We start from the raw sequence: 15,379 nt of genomic DNA, 5'->3' as shown, positions 1-15,379 counted from the left end.
ATGCAAAGATGATCATAATTCCCTCATGGCAAAAATCAGTGCTTTGCAATTTTCAGAGAAGCAAACAGCTTTCAGTGTAAAAGAGCGATGCACACCAAGTCGAGGTTTAAAAATTCCAGTAGCCTGAAATCAGGAACAGGGAGGCTTTTTCTGTCCTTGTGGTATCACAAAGTTTCAGTATTATGTGCATTTAAACTTAGGGGATTTATTTTTCAAATAAGCACGTTGAGTTATCCTCAAAGTTTTCAAGACAGAAGAGTAAAAGTATAAATAAATTTGAATTTCCCAAATGAAATACCAAAACACTATTTATGCATGGCTATTACTGCTGTCAATATCATTTAACACACAGCAACAGATGGAGTGAAATTACATCTTTATTGTGGGAAAGAAATGAATAAAAGGAGGCTAACTACAGGAAGCAATGGCCTGTTACATGTACAGGATGTGAAGAGGGTGTTTATTAAAACAACAACAAAAAAACCCCAAAAAAGAAAAAAAAAATGGCACCCAATATTATTGCATTCTCTACAGTTACCAAAAGACAGCTCAGGTATAAGCAAATGCTGATGACATATAAACAATATAATACACAGGTCTTTTAGAGTTAACTTACAGAAGTTATAGCATTAACACTGTGGTGACTCTGAGGGAGCTGCCGCCCCCTGGTGGACAGGAATGAAATATAATCTGAGCCTTGTTAATGCAATTTTTTCTCCATCTCTTTGTGCTCTCCTTTAAGATTTCTTGTACTCAATTCGCTCCACCTTGACGTCATCGCCGATCAGCTGATAAACGTACGTGACCACTGTTGATGCCTGGATGTCCATTAATACAAAAGAGGGGATGATGTTGCTGTGAGAGAGAAAACAGATGCATTTCTTTAATTACACCCAGTTTAATGAAAAAAACCTTTAATTGCAAACACCTCAGTATTAAAAACATCCACAGCAGTGTTTCTTTCCTAGAAGATCTGTGTAAAACATAAATGCTTTGAGCAGGATTTACAGAATTTCAGTTGCTGCCATTACGTCTGTGTGGAGAGAGAAAATTCAGAGACAAATATCTAAAAACCTCAAACAATGAATCCAGAACTATCTGCATGGAGATCTATTATGCGACATGAGCAAAAATCTGTTTTTGTTATAATGTGGGAAAACTAGTTCATGTTAAAAGATGCCATAATTTGGCTTCTGCAATCACAGTTTTCTTAGTTGCTGATGATCAGTTCTCCAATTAGAATCAGTTATCAAAATATGAAATCGTTCCAAATATTCTACTACTCTGCACATCAGAAAGAGCATTTTTCATTATTTTTAAGTGTTTGTAAAAATTGTAGCATATTAAGGGAAATGCATAACTAAAATATGATATTTCACTGTGAAAATAATCTCAAACAGACTAACCAAACTAACTGTCAAAATTTCTTTTTGCAATGACAATGAAAACAGGGCATCTCAATGTACTGAAATTCTGTCAGCTTGGTTCAATATGTAGAGCCTCCAGTCTGGTTCACATGCTAAAGTGTCTTCAGGAAAGATACTGAAGCCTGATGAATCCACTGGAGTGTGAGTGTGTGCGTGAAAGTTACAACGTGCTTGGGTGTATGAGGCTTGTCGCTGAAAGTGTCTGAGTGCACAGCTAAGAGCAGTAAAACACTGTACAAGTGCAGAGCATGTTTTACTTTTTTTTTTACTTGGTTGTTGCAGGGACAGTGGCAGGTTGCCCAGTGACTCTCAACACTTTTTTTACTGCAGTATATGATCACCCGTGTTTTTTCCACAGTACATGTCGAGTAGTATATTGCTGTGTACTTGTTCTATGCGGGGCTATGAGAATTTAATGTCTATAAGTATATCTTATACAGTGCTCTTCTACTCTACTTGAGCACTCGAGTAGAAATGTAACTGCTTTCTATCTAATATTCACACTTCAATAAGAGAAACTCTGGGTTCAGTATCTTGCACCTAGATACTGATACTTTTGCTGAAGCAGCCAGGGTTCAAACCACCAACCTTCCGATGTCAAAATCATGAAAACATGGCTAACTCTCCTCCTAAACAAAGCTAAATTCATGGTTTATACTGGCTCCCACCTTTCCAGGGCGCTGTAGGCTCCAGTTGCAGAACCAGGGTTTATGTAAAACTTATTTTCATTCTCAAATGCCTCAAACTTGTGTGTGTGCCCAGAGATAAGGATGTCAACGTCGAGTTGTCTCTGGAGGAGTGCCAGGCTGGCCATGTCGCCCCAGGGGATCACTTGATGGCCGTGGATGAGTCCAATCTTAAACTGGCCCACTGTGACCACCTTCTGCTCTGGGTAGTTCAGGTTCTGAGAAAATATCAGGAGAACAAATTAGAGATGAGAAAAACATGGAGTAAAGTAAGGTTTATACACTGCTTTCATCTGACAAGTCTAATAAAGTACTAATTATGCACACATTTAAACAGACAGCAAATGGCAGAATGAGCTATATTTAAAAGATGTCATGTCTTCAATGGGATCATTTGAAAATCATGATCTACATGGATAAATCTCAGTTTGAGAGAACAGCAATTACAATTTAATTACAGAGCAATCAGTCTTTAGGACCAGCAAATGATGTTCTTCCTCAGTGCTATTAATATGCAGAAACACAATTTGTAGACATCATTTGAACCCTGTTTTTGAACATTCTTTGAAATAAAATTGTTTTACAGTGATTAGTATCTTCTACGTGGTTTATTTTATTGTTCACACACACAGATGCAAACCTCATCAAAGTCTCCTCTGACGATGTGGACGTCCCCAGCGAGGGTTTTCAGGTAGTCATAGCTCTCCTTGGTGCAGAGGTTCCCTGTGCAGAGAATGTGCTGGATCTTCCCTGGCACTAACAGTTTTTTGAACTTGGCTGGCAACGTGTTGCATCGGTGCGGGATGTGCAGGTCACCTAACACCAGGACCAACTGATATCATCGCAGAGACACACGCAGACAGGTTAGTTACCCACCGATGAGCTCTCGGCCATGGCTGAGCATTTCATTTTCCCAGTGGGCCACATTAGAAAATGGGACAGTTGCGAAGGGGCGCACCAATAAGCTTATAAAGAGATAAAATTCATATTGAGCAGAACTGAGTTCAGCTTATTGGTGTGGCACAACAATCCCAGTTTCTCATGTGGTCCCTTGAAAAGAAATTTATGCCCCATCCCTGCTACAGCCTGTATGCTGCAGCATAAGAATACAGAAAGGGGAAGTGGGCCGAGGACAGAGCCCTGCGGGACGCCACTGGTCAATTCTGCAGAAGAGAATAATGCAAACAGATTCCACCATAACCGCTATACTCCTCAGTTAGTTATTGTTAAATTCTCCTGTACTTTTTTCAGAAAAGTTTTACATTATTGCACAGATTAATTTAGTACAGTGGATAAACAGGTTTCACTCAAAAAGCTCAAATCTGGGGAAAAAAAGCAACAGTTGTGAGTAAAGATCTGACTAAATTGAGTGTCTGAGTCCAAACTGGGCATTGTGAAAGTAACTTTCGACACAACTGGAAAACAGCCCATGACAGAAAAATATGGTTTGAATTGGCACAGCTGGATTTCAGACGCTCAATGGCAGATAAAAGAGGTAGTTATGTTTTTACACTACACAAAGAGTCCATGAGAAACAAACACCAATAAAACCGAGAGTTTATATTAAACATTAAACCTACAAATATTTTTAACTACTAGCCAGCACAGAAATTCTGAGCAATGGCTGTGATAGTATGTGATGACTTGGGTAGAAAAAAAAAGAAAAATCTGAATTCAACTGGTGAACATTAAGACAAACCAGGACTGATGCACAAAAGTATGTTAGACCATGTTCAAAATTTTATATTACAATATTACACTTGGTCTGAATTTGTGCAATCATGTTATCTTCTGTCCTAGTAAACTGCAGTTTACCCTCTCTAAAAACTGATGAAACCCCCCCCCCCCCCCCCCCCCCCAAAAAAAAAATAATTTAGTAGTTTAGACTTTGAAACATCTTTTAGCTTCCTGCTGTGTTACTTTTAGTGGATTTCTTGTCAATGATTAGTGTCTTATTAATATTGCTTAGGCAACAGTTCAGTGCACTGCAGTTGCTATAGGAGCAGCAGCTACTTGTGCAAGAGATGCAGAAACAGCAGACCTCTGGGGCTGTGCAATCCCAGTCCCATGTTAGTGAGCCAGGCAGAGGAGCGATCAGAAAACAGGGATCCAGGACAGAGCGGGAACACTTACCCGGTGACCAGCCTGGTTGTTTGGAGACAGGCAAAAAAGGCAGAGTGGGGTGGTGGGGTGAGATAGAGAGGAAGGCGTGATGTGCGTGGAGAGATCAACATGAGGCATGATCAGAGATTGGGGTAAAGAAATACAAAAACAAAATTTAAAAAATGAAAATAAAGACAAGAAAGAGTGGGGACAAGAAGGGGAAACTGAAATTAGAAATTAAAAAGTGAATGGATTAAGTAGACAGATATTAATCATTCAAACAAACCAAAAAAAAAGGTTAAAATAACAATGTGGTTGAAACAGTTGTTAATGGTCGATGGTTAGTGATAATCATTAAGCAAAACATATTGTAGTCGCCTGACAGTGAGCAAATGAAAAATAATGCGGTGAAGCAAATCAAATAGATGGCTGCAATTAAGCTCCGATGAATCGTCAAGTATCGAAGTATTTGTGTTTATAAATATGTCGAACTACAGAACCTGGGAATTATAAAACATAACAAAATGAATGTAGTCCTATGAGTTGTAGTTCCAAAGTAGCAAAAGTCTTGTTTAGCTGGGTTATTAAATAAATAAATTTTAAAAATGACTGTTCAAGTGCGGGCTGCTAGCTGGATGATAAACATTAAAGCAGACCAGGAAAGTGCTTCGTAAAATCGTAAGATGAAGTGTTAGCTCTATTAGCTCCGGAAGCTAAGTCATTGGCAAAAAGGGAAAAGTAAAAGAAGTCGTTATATCCATCAAACACATAACAAAATGATTCACGAACAAGCAAGACACACTGGGAGCCCGCTGTGCAATGGAAATGTGTGACTTTATGGGTGTTTGCAGTTTGTTCCGGTGAATTTTGGAGACTAAATTGCTCAACTGTCATGTGATCGTTGATCCATCTCGGAACTGAGCTTTAATGCAACACAGCCTGAAACTGAAGCCATGATCACGGTCCCTTTACGTCGACAGCTAGTTTCATAAAAAAGTCGAGCGCTCGAAGGACTAAATGTAAACGTGAGAACCCGTGGCCTTTTCGCCATTTCATACTCACCATCTTCAATGTTTCGGCTTGCAGGCAGTCAAGTTGAGGAAGCGCCTACGCACGTACAGCGTCACGACGTCAGCCAATGGGAAACGAGGATGTGTCAATAAAAGCTTATTGTTTCCCTTTCCTTCCAAAATAAAACAGCTAAAGTATGGAGTAATTGAGAGAAGTATTGAGGGGGTAACAGTTGCAGTCTGGCATTGAAAGCAAGATCAGGTGGCTAAAACGATTTTATGCCTCTAATTATAATTCGTTTGTTTAAAACCTAAAGGATGGGGTTTTCCCCAAAATATTCTATGTGCATGTTTCACATACACATGGAGTGCGACTTCAGCAGACTTTTAATTTAAAATTAATGCTGAGACCCGGATATTGCTAGACTTATTGCAGCTGTTAGCTTGACGTTCGTTGGTAAAAGCGACGAGAGTAGCAGCATTTCGCAGAACATTCGAGAGGTAGGTCCGAAATTATTTCATCGCATTTACATGGTCTCATCCTAACGACGATTTCACAGCGATGATTGTAATTTTACAAAGAAACAGCTGCTAGCTACCACCGAGGACAATTTTAATCACGTTATCTTCCGTCAACCGCGTTGATTGGACTTGGCTAATAACTGCGTTAGCTGTGTGACGTCCACTCGTTTCATTTTAACGCACGGGATCTGACTATTTACTGGCCCTCAAGCTACTGTTTTCGCATCGGATAATGCTAACGATGAAGGTCAATTTGAAGGTAAAAATTGGTGGATTAACTCTAATTGTCCCGCTTTCATTGTTATATCTATAAGATAATTTATGGGGAATTTTATTGCGTAACACGTGCAACGTTAACCTTAGCCAGTTAGCTGGCCGACGTTATCTTTTCACGGTGTGGCACTATCGCTAACGGGCGTAACGGAGCGTTTAATCCTCGTGGCAGTTATGCTGTACGTGACTATTGAAATACCCACCCAGTGAACACAGATGGCTGTCTCGCTCGACATAAACCGTTTACTTCGCAGTTTGTGTGGATAACGAAACGATCTCTTTTTTCCCCCCAAAGGTCCCCAAAGCCCGAGGACGTTCCAGATAACCTCCTTCTGCCTTTGAGGAAGAGCAGCCGCACTCTGGATATTTATGGTCGTTAACTGTGCCTCTTTGAGAGCATCAAAATCATTAAGAAACCCTGTTGCAGTCAATAACATCAACCAGCACCAGGCATCGACCACCGTTCACTGCGGCTCTTGGAAGATCAGCGTTGTGTTTATGTCTTTGTTTTGCGAAAACGGTAAGTTTTTGGACGCAGTCTACGATTTATTTCAATTTTCTTGCGCGATATATGGTGTCGTGTTATGTGTTTGTCAAAGCTAACGCTTTAGTCAGCGTTATTGAGCAATATGACACGATTTTCCGTACCACTGTATCAAAATGGCGTCTTCCAGTCAGTCACTCGTGTGCAGTGACTGTATGACGCACTCTGCACCAAGCTGCTAAGCTAGTTAGCTAGCCTCCTCCTGAAATAGGCTCGACCTCTGCCCTTCTTAAAGATCTTAAAATCGGACACCACTGTGTCAGTCGCAAACAAGTTGGGAGGCATTTCATTGCGACCCGCACTTGCGTGTGTGAGACAATAACTGCTGCGGACTTTGTTGTTGATATTAAAACCATCAGCGGGGGGAGTTGTTTGGCAGCTGCTAGGCCTCCCTGTTTGTGACCTAGTAAAAAAGTGCAGGCCTTATATGACTAAAGCCAGGGGCCCTCATGTAAGACAAAGGGTGTTCACAAAGCTCTTTTTTGTGCATTATATGGCAACAAAAGGTGGGAGAAACATCCAGCTTTGTGGCAGAGCTTTTATTTTTCTTTGGGCCCACGTCATGCTTGCTCACTGTTGGATCACATGATTATGATTTGGATTTGCTGGGATATTTTCAGTCTTGGCCCATTTTTGTGGGAATTCCTGTTAAATTGAGAAAATGATTTGAATAAGTCGTCTCTGGGAGCCACTGAGTCCTGGATTGCCTCTCCCTCTGGCTTGGATCGGTGTCGTAATGGAGTCTGGTCTTTCTTAATAGTGGCAGTCACTCAAGAGCAGGCCTGCACCACAGGAATCTTTAACTGTTTTCCTGTGGATTAGATGCTACCAAGGCTACGAACCACTGGGTTCACAAAATAAACTAGACTGCATCTTATTGTTCTCATCATGGTACATTTTCTCAATTGGATGGTATATAAACTCTGACAGTGGTGAAAAGATGTTTATTTTACGTGATAAGTCATCTGAAATGTAATATTTGCACTGCTGTCTTTATGCAATTGCAGCAGTCATCAAGTTGTTACTTTGTAGAACTAAAATATAAACGAACTCCTCCAGAGACTAGATGGTTAACCAAGTTCTGTAAAGACAGACTAGAAGTGTAACATGAGTGCATGTCTACAAATCTGGGGGGGTGGGGGGGAAAAACCCTGTATTTGCACCCAATGTAGGATTGCAACACCCACATGAACTGTGGGGTTTCCTTATTAAATATTGATGTTTGTCCCTCTCGTCTTTCAGAGCTGTTGCGCAGCCGTTGGAACCTGTGTGGTGGAAATCTAGACTTCAAGCAAGGAGCTTGCAGCCACAGCGGCACAACGTTTTTCATGTCAGAGACCGAGCACGCTTGCAGTCGTTTATGTCATCCCCTCTTTTCCAGACAGAAGATCCCGAAAAATCCCCAACCAAGATCCTTTTATCTTACTGATAGTGCTGACATCCAGCCAAAATGTCTGTCAACGTCAACCGCAGCGTGTCAGACCAGTTCTATCGCTACAAGATGCCCCGTCTGATTGCCAAGGTAACCACTCGCTATTGGTTTTTTTTAGATTTGTCCATTGGGGAGAGAAAACCAGCATCAGAATAGTGGTTGGAATTGGTCTAAAGTTTCCTGAGACGAGCGTTGGGTTTGACATTTTGAAGTCCTGTAGGAATAAATGTTTGGGTGTAAATATTAACATGTGGGTTTTTCCTTTCAATCCAGGTTGAAGGCAAAGGGAATGGAATCAAGACGGTCATTGTCAACATGGTTGATGTTGCAAAGGCTCTGAACAGGCCTCCAACATGTGAGTAACAACATGCAAATCTTAGTATTTAGCTGTAATTGAACTAGAGCTTGTTAAAGTCTGTTTATTTTCAGAATGACATTTTTGTCGACTTTTGACTTTCATTTTTATATTCTCTTATTTTTCTCTTTTGAATTCATCGTTGTAATATTCATCTCAGGTGAAGGAGAGATGTTTTGTTTATATTCTGTTTGTTTAATTCTTTAAACATGATAATGTGGTAATTACTCAAATGAAATGACCCGATTCGATTGAGACTGTAAGATGTGCAGTTAGGGGAAAAAGGCTGTTTGGCTTGGTCGACAAGTTTGTGTACTCTTGACATTTTTCGTTTACACAGTTTTGTAGTTGGAGTATTTGATGATCAAGCTTAAATGTCTGTCTTGTTCAGTGCCAGTTTAAAAGCAAACAAACACCTAATGTTTAACATCTTTAAAAAAAAAAAAAACAGTAACGTTCTTCAAAATCAATAATTACTAGGGCAAAGTCTCCTTGTTTTTTTGCTGGGTCATGGTGGCCTCATGTGCTGCTTTTCCTCTCCTCTGCAGACCCGACCAAGTTTTTTGGTTGTGAACTCGGCGCTCAGACCCAGTTTGATACCAAAAACGATCGTTACATCGTCAACGGATCCCACGAGGCGAACAAGTTGCAGGACATGCTTGATGGGTTCATCAGAAAATTTGTGCTGTGTGCCGAGTGTGACAACCCTGAAACTGATCTGGTAAATATTTCACAGCATCTCTGGGGCAGGTGCAGAGTATTTATTTTTATTTATTTTTTTTTTTGTGGGTGGGTGACAGAAAGGGAATGAACAAAGTAATAATTTAATACAACTATATGACTTAATGATGATAATGTGTCCCCTTTTATTGGCTATTATGACCTGAAATTTTTTTCATTTATTTCCTTTGTGTTTATGAAAATCACGTGGTTAATAAATAAATAAACAAATACTAAATTACTAAATAAGGAGACTTTATTTCTTTCCACTTACTTCCTTCCACTTTAGATTCAGTATAAGAAAAGTTGCTTGTATAAAGAGGAGTACTAGATTGTGTGGCAGTTTTTTAGGTACAAATTTTTTTATTTTTTCTGTCCTTGCAGCATGTCAATCCCAAGAAACAAACTATTGGTACTTCCTGTAAGGCCTGTGGATACCGTGGCATGCTAGACACCAGACACAAACTCTGCACATTCATCCTCAAAAACCCACCTGGTGAGACTTTTTTTCCCCTCCTTGTTCTGCCTTATTTTCATGAAGATTTGAAGTTTAAAAAAAAAAAAGTTTGAAAATTTCTATGGTGAATCCAGAAAAGGGAACTGCAGCCAAAACCCCAAGACAGACTTGCTAATGAAGACTTTTGTGTTTTTCCTAACACAGAGAGCAATGATAGTGGATCTGCATCTGTGAAGAAAGAGAAGGAGAAGAAGAACCGCAAGAAGGACAAGGAGAACGGCTCTGGCAGTGGCGAGGCTGGAAACCATGACAACTTTGATGCTCCCGAGGCTGTGGTGCGTCTGCTGGCCTTCTACAGCCACGGGACACTAGCACAAAACGTTTCTGTTCATTTCACACACGGGTTTTCTCAGACACCATTGAAGTCAGTAGTAGTCAGCAAAGTGCCAGCTTTTATTTTAGACACTAATGCCACACAGTCTAGTGGCTTTTGAGTAGAGACTCAAGGGTCTTCTCGTGCTCGTATGCTGTTTTTATTTTGGTGTAAATTGTAACTTTTTCCCCGATTACCCTTACTCTGAAAAGTTCTCAGCAACCAACCCCGTCAAAATAAGAAGCTCAGAGGTGACAGTTTGCTCAGGTTTAATGCTTGGTAGTGATTTGTGGTGCAGATTTCCTAGTGAAGGATCAGTGTTGTAGAACTGTTCAAACTCCTTAGTATTCACAGTTCATGATATGTATCCCACATTTCCCCCTTCACAGGAATGGTAATAATGATTAAGGTCCACACTGATACTTGTGTTGTGAAACATTCTTTGTAATGGATTTTCCACTGAAAGGGTGGGGCCGACACCCAAAGACCTCCAAAAAGAGTTGGCGTTTGCATAAAAACTGAGTCTAGCAACTTCCACATTTGCACTATACGTGTCCTCGAAGCTCTCAACCGGAACCACTTCCTCCAGTTCAAATTAAAGAGTTCTCTTTAGTCTGAGTTTACATCAGCAATTTCTTTTTTTTTTTAAAAATGCAAATTTTTTATATTTTTCTCGTTGCATTTAATTTTCTTTTTTATTATTATTATTATTATTATTATTACTACTACTACTACTATTATTGGCTGCACATGTCTCTTTCGCATTTCACCATAATATGACCCATTAAGATGCAAAATCCAAGCAAGCCCGAGTGTTTCTGCACCATCTCGCTTTGCCTGAATCCTCTGTGGTTTCCTGTTTAGGATCGAGATGACGATGATGAAGACTGGGCAGAGGAGACTACAGAGGAGGCACAGAGGCGGCGAATGGAGGAGATCAGCGATCACGCCAAGAACCTAACGCTCAGCGAGGACCTGGAGAAACCCCTCGAGGATAGGGTCAACCTCTTCTACAGCTTTGTGAAAGTAAGGGTCCCCCGATTGTCCTGAATATTCCTCGGCAGGAGTTTGTGAAACAAAGTACATTTTAAAAATGAAGAACCGGTGTTCGGTGCTTGGCCTTTACGCATAAACACACAAGAATTGGAGATACTTTAGCTTCTCCCCTGTAACCATATGTTCTTTAAATGTGCAGAACAAAAAGGAAAGCGGAACAATTGACGCAGCTGATAAAGAGATCTTGGCGGAGGCAGAGCGCCTGGATGTGAAGGCCATGGGCCCGCTCATCCTGAGCGAACTGCTGTTCAACGAAAACATCCGTGACCAGATCAAGAAGTACAAACGTCACTTCCTGCGTGTAAGTCATTTTCAAGTCTGTGCTGCGTGTCCTCATGGTGCTGTTATTTGATGTAACCTCAAACTTTGCACTCAAAGTTGTAAGTCTTGTTCTCTTCCTCACATTAGGGTGTGTTTCACATGTCTTATGGCTGTCCTAACCTTTTCCTTAGTTCTGCCACAACAACAAGAAAGCCCAGAAGTATCTGCTGGGAGGCTTTGAGTGTGTCGTGAAGCTGCATCAGGTCCAGCTCCTGCCACGTGTTCCCATCATCCTCAAAGACCTGTACGACGCTGACCTGCTGGAGGAGGATGTGATTTTCGCCTGGGCGGAGAAGGTGAGGGACTTAACTACTAATGTCAAGTTAAACCCTGCGTTCTGAATCAAACACGCTCCAGACAGGAGGGGGGGAGTGAAGAAATGCCTGCTGAACTTGATCCCGTTTTGCCCAGAAATTAAAAGCCTAAAGGTGACCTGGGAGCAGATGGTAATTAATCGTTACCCTATGAATCAGTTATGAGCACTCACTGATAGATCTTTAAAAGGGAAATGGCAAAGTAAATTAGATTTAGGCTTATTCTTTGCAGCACAGAGCCTTCATTAGAGTAACAAACAATAAAAATCAAAACTGTATTCTACTGAAAGCTGGTATTTGTTAAATTGGTGAAATTAGAACTTGTCTAATACCCTGACTTTGAAAGACTGAAATGCTTCAGGGGACACTTGGATAAACCTCGGAAACTGTAGCACTGAGCCACTAAAAACACCTAACAGACTGCGGTATGCAGAGGTGTCAGTCGTCATATCAAACCTCCCCAGTAATATTGATGATTGGAGTAGCGTGAGGAAGAGGTGGTTGAAATCTGTTTGAACAGATTCATTCTGCAAATGAAACATGAGCTCTAATATTTGTCTGGTTCCAGGTCCTTAGCTGCAGGAGTACGACTATATTAAGCCTTAAAAATGTAATGCAGACAATTGCTACAAATTACATCAGCCGATGCATGATTGAGGCAGTACAGCTGAAAGTATAATGCTGCCAAATAGTTGAGGTCAGGAGCTGTGTTTTTAGGACATTAATACATCAAACAGCAGGAAGTGCAGTGGACTAGGGCCGCCTTTGACAAAGAATGAATTCACACTTCCCGTGTGTGTGTGTGTGTGTGTGTGTGTGTGTGTGTGTGTGTGTGTGTGTGTGTGTGTGTGTGTGTGTGTGTGTGTGGCAGCCCAAGCTAGTCTGTTTTGTTTTACCAGTCTGACCATACATTGACTCCCCATCTCCCACCACAAGTGGGGAGTGAGAGTGACACACCTAACCTGCACTGCATAACAAAAGCAGAGTGTTAGGCTCAACACATCCTTTCAGACAGTGTTCCACCAAAGAAAGCCTAAAAAGGCCAATAACAAAGAAATGTAAGACCTGATCTTTTTAAAGGGGCTTTGTGTGTGGGGTGAGATTCTGGTGCACTATTGAGGCCCCTAATGGTTTTAAATTTTGTGTGTGGCATATTTTAAATGCAATCAAGCTGGTTTGGGAACAAATAGACACAGCTGAGAGCAAATTGAATTGTAATCAATTCAAAATGTGTGAATTAAATATATTAAACAATAGAAGTGGAGGAATGAATAGGTATAAAGATAAAATGTGCTATTAATAAATACAGAATTAGTTGAGTTTTTAAACATTTTGCTAAGTCTGTACATCCTGAAAATTGAGCTAACTTTCCCTTAACTGTGTGACTTTTGTTACGGTATTTTATTTACTTTGGATACACATTAACTGTTGGATGCTAAATACTGCAACAGCAGCATGAAGACTACAGTTCAAATAACCCTAAGGGCTTGTTTATTTGAGGTCTTTTACACTGAAATCAGTCATTGCATTAAATCTGTTCTGTTTTTCTTCATCAGGTTTCTAAGAAGTACGTCTCCAAGGAACTTGCCAAAGAGATCCATGCCAAGGCCGCTCCTTTTGTCAAATGGCTGAAGGAGGCAGAGGAGGAGAGTGAGGGTAGCGAAGAAGAGGAGGAGGAAGATGATGAGAATGTTGAGGTAGAGTTATCTGAAGTGGTCACTTGGCTGTGTGCCGTGAATTACCGTTAAAAAAAACAAAAAAAAAAACAGCTGTAGTTCAGGAGTTACTGAGAACATCCAGATTAAAGCGAAAATTATTCGCGTATTCCAGCTGCCACATGTAGTCAGTGTCAGAGTGTGCATTATGGATATAGGTGTATATAAGTGAGTGCATTTACTTGTATACTTATATCCATATATGCATGCATGCACTCACACCAATCTGTCAGCCTGCTCAGGTGTGCTGCATCATTAACTAGGTCAGCTCCGCCCACTAGTTCCTGGAAGAATTAGGAATAACATTTCCAACAAGGAAGCTGCACCCTGAAAGGAGGAAGCACAAAGAGGCCAGTCCTGTGACTATTGTGTCACTCAGTTTAAAATGCAGACTTTTAGTGGCTTTTTTTTTTTTCTTTGTACGAGTAAAAAACAAACAAACTGCAATTTAGTATGAAAATCAAATCACTTTAATACCTGTAGACTATGCTTGGAGACTGAGTATGAAACCTGCATAAAATTCCAATATTCCATTTCACCAGCTCACCACAGGGTGACTCCGGTCTACTGACATCTCGCTCGTTAGCAGCTTGAAAGTTAATTTCATTTAAAAATGACAGTAGGCATGCTGACGATGAAGATTAGAGTTGCACTAATTTTTAAAATGCGACAGATTTGTTTCTGTTGTGAGAGGACGCTCTCCTCTCACAATGCTGATGCAGCCGGGGGTGTTTATTGAGCAGCTGCATGTTTTCCTGTCCTCAGGTGGTGTACTCGTCCTCTGCCCGCGAGCTCAAAGTGGAGACTGTGAAACCAGACACGCCAGAGAAAGAAGAGGACGACATTGACATCGATGCGATCTGAGAGACTCGAGTGATGATGCTTTTCCTGACTTGCGGCTTTGACTCACGATGCCCTGTACTAGCTAAATGGCTGGCCTTTTCCCTCCTTTACTACCTGCCCCACCACCACCCCTCTCTGCGATCCCTTCTCCGCTTAGTGGCATGATTTAACATAGCGCTTTATCTGCTGCACATTAACGCTGTCATTTTGAAGTGTATTCAGTTGATGAAATGAAATCGCTTTTGGGGGTTTTAATCATGGGTGATTTGGGGGTTTTGTTTTGACTGCACTTTTTTTTTTCTTTTTTTTTTCTTTTTTTTTTTTTTTTTTTGGTCCTTGTATTTTTCCAGTCAATAAAGAATGAATGTTTTGCTATCCAGCACATTTGACTGTTTCATCTGTGAGATTGGACAGTTTTTCTCTGGTAGGTGATGTTCCGTCCAAAAGGGTTCTCTGGTAGGTGATTAACAGAGAATCTGAGGGTAAAAATCTTCCCTTAAATGTTGTGCTGTGAAGCCAAAAGTTTGACTTTTCTATATCCAAAATAAAATAATTGTTAAATTCTTAAAGTGATCAGATTGATTTTCAGAGCATGCTGATGCATGTGTTTTTTAAAAACCTGCACTACCGCTCTGTAAGGGAGGAAAAATATGCATGTGTCTATGTTTTGTAATAGGAAACCAAAGTTCAAGCAACACTAGATCAACTATCTGTAACGCCACTGGTCGTACTAAATAAATATACACATTCGCCTCATGTTACAGAAAGAGACCTGGAAACTGACTGAGAATTAATTTGCAATGTAAGGAACCAAAATGGCAGTTTCACATAAAACGTCTGTTTTTGAGATAAAAGGCCAGAATGTAACTAATGCGGTTTTTAATCCATTTATACTGAACTTTGTTTTATACCACTCTTCCTCATCTGAGCATGAAATAGAAATTTGAATAAGGTGACATTGGTTTACTTAATAAAACACTGGTAAGAACAACTGTTGCTAGGCTGAAAAACCTGCAGACGGATGCTTTGTAAAAAGAAAACTCCTTCATTACACTTGGCAGCTTTACTGTTTATTCAGTTTTACTGATTTAGAGCTGCATGTCACGGACGAACGTATTATATTGCACTTTTCCAGCAGTGGAAACAGTGAACTTATTAGCTCAAACTTAAACTGTGGTGTAGAAATTCACAGCCTAGAAATCCAAGAGTTATTTCTACGACCTATAAA

General features: G+C 40.5%; 2 protein-coding genes across 5 annotated transcripts; one reads left to right on the top strand and one right to left on the bottom strand.

The window, feature by feature from the left end:
- Nucleotides 1-359: 359 nt before the first annotated feature.
- Nucleotides 360-5,380, bottom strand: vps29 (VPS29 retromer complex component). Of its 2 annotated transcripts, none has more exons than XM_063497066.1 (4): nt 5,279-5,380; nt 2,754-2,945; nt 2,096-2,331; nt 360-855 (listed from the first exon to the last, which is right to left on the bottom strand). In XM_063497066.1, exons 1-4 carry the CDS (start codon nt 5,279-5,281, stop codon nt 738-740), a joined length of 549 nt encoding a protein of 182 aa, XP_063353136.1. In that variant the 5' UTR covers nt 5,282-5,380; the 3' UTR covers nt 360-737. The 2 variants fall into 2 exon arrangements, with proteins under 2 accessions (XP_063353136.1, XP_063353135.1); XM_063497065.1 differs by lacking the exon at nt 5,279-5,380 and adding an exon at nt 4,247-4,432.
- A 238-nt stretch (nt 5,381-5,618) lies between these two features.
- Nucleotides 5,619-14,533, top strand: eif5 (eukaryotic translation initiation factor 5). 3 transcript variants are annotated; one of them, XM_063497061.1, is made up of 12 exons: nt 5,619-5,727; nt 6,317-6,541; nt 7,808-8,087; nt 8,271-8,352; nt 8,901-9,073; nt 9,457-9,568; nt 9,734-9,864; nt 10,767-10,928; nt 11,098-11,259; nt 11,411-11,575; nt 13,150-13,290; nt 14,074-14,533. In XM_063497061.1, exons 3-12 carry the CDS (start codon nt 8,016-8,018, stop codon nt 14,170-14,172), a joined length of 1,299 nt encoding a protein of 432 aa, XP_063353131.1. In that variant the 5' UTR covers nt 5,619-5,727; nt 6,317-6,541; nt 7,808-8,015; the 3' UTR covers nt 14,173-14,533. The 3 variants fall into 3 exon arrangements, with proteins under 3 accessions (XP_063353131.1, XP_063353133.1, XP_063353134.1); XM_063497063.1 differs by lacking the exon at nt 5,619-5,727 and adding an exon at nt 5,909-6,007; XM_063497064.1 differs by lacking the exon at nt 5,619-5,727 and adding an exon at nt 6,183-6,200.
- The last annotated feature ends 846 nt before the right edge of the window (nt 14,534-15,379 follow it).

This window comes from Pelmatolapia mariae, linkage group LG16_19, assembly GCF_036321145.2.
Source record: "Pelmatolapia mariae isolate MD_Pm_ZW linkage group LG16_19, Pm_UMD_F_2, whole genome shotgun sequence".
Taxonomy (NCBI): domain Eukaryota; kingdom Metazoa; phylum Chordata; class Actinopteri; order Cichliformes; family Cichlidae; genus Pelmatolapia; species Pelmatolapia mariae.
The sequence above is the reverse complement of the archived record's forward strand: the minus strand, read 5'-3'. Positions and strand labels throughout refer to the sequence as shown.

Bases quoted from the DNA above. Each gene is read 5' to 3' on its own strand.
- eif5 (XM_063497061.1), top strand. From the start codon at position 8,016: ATGTCTGTCAACGTCAACCGCAGCGTGTCAGACCAGTTCTATCGCTAC. The intron at 9,074-9,456 runs GTAAATATTTCA...CTGTCCTTGCAG, and splicing joins ACAACCCTGAAACTGATCTG to CATGTCAATCCCAAGAAACA. The intron at 13,291-14,073 runs GTAGAGTTATCT...TCCTGTCCTCAG, and splicing joins AAGATGATGAGAATGTTGAG to GTGGTGTACTCGTCCTCTGC.
- vps29 (XM_063497065.1), bottom strand. From the start codon at position 4,354: ATGCCTCATGTTGATCTCTCCACGCACATCACGCCTTCCTCTCTATCT. The intron at 2,332-2,753 runs GTTTGCATCTGT...ATATTTTCTCAG, and splicing joins TCAGAGGAGACTTTGATGAG to AACCTGAACTACCCAGAGCA. The intron at 856-2,095 runs GTGGGAGCCAGT...TCTCTCTCACAG, and splicing joins GCCTACAGCGCCCTGGAAAG to CAACATCATCCCCTCTTTTG.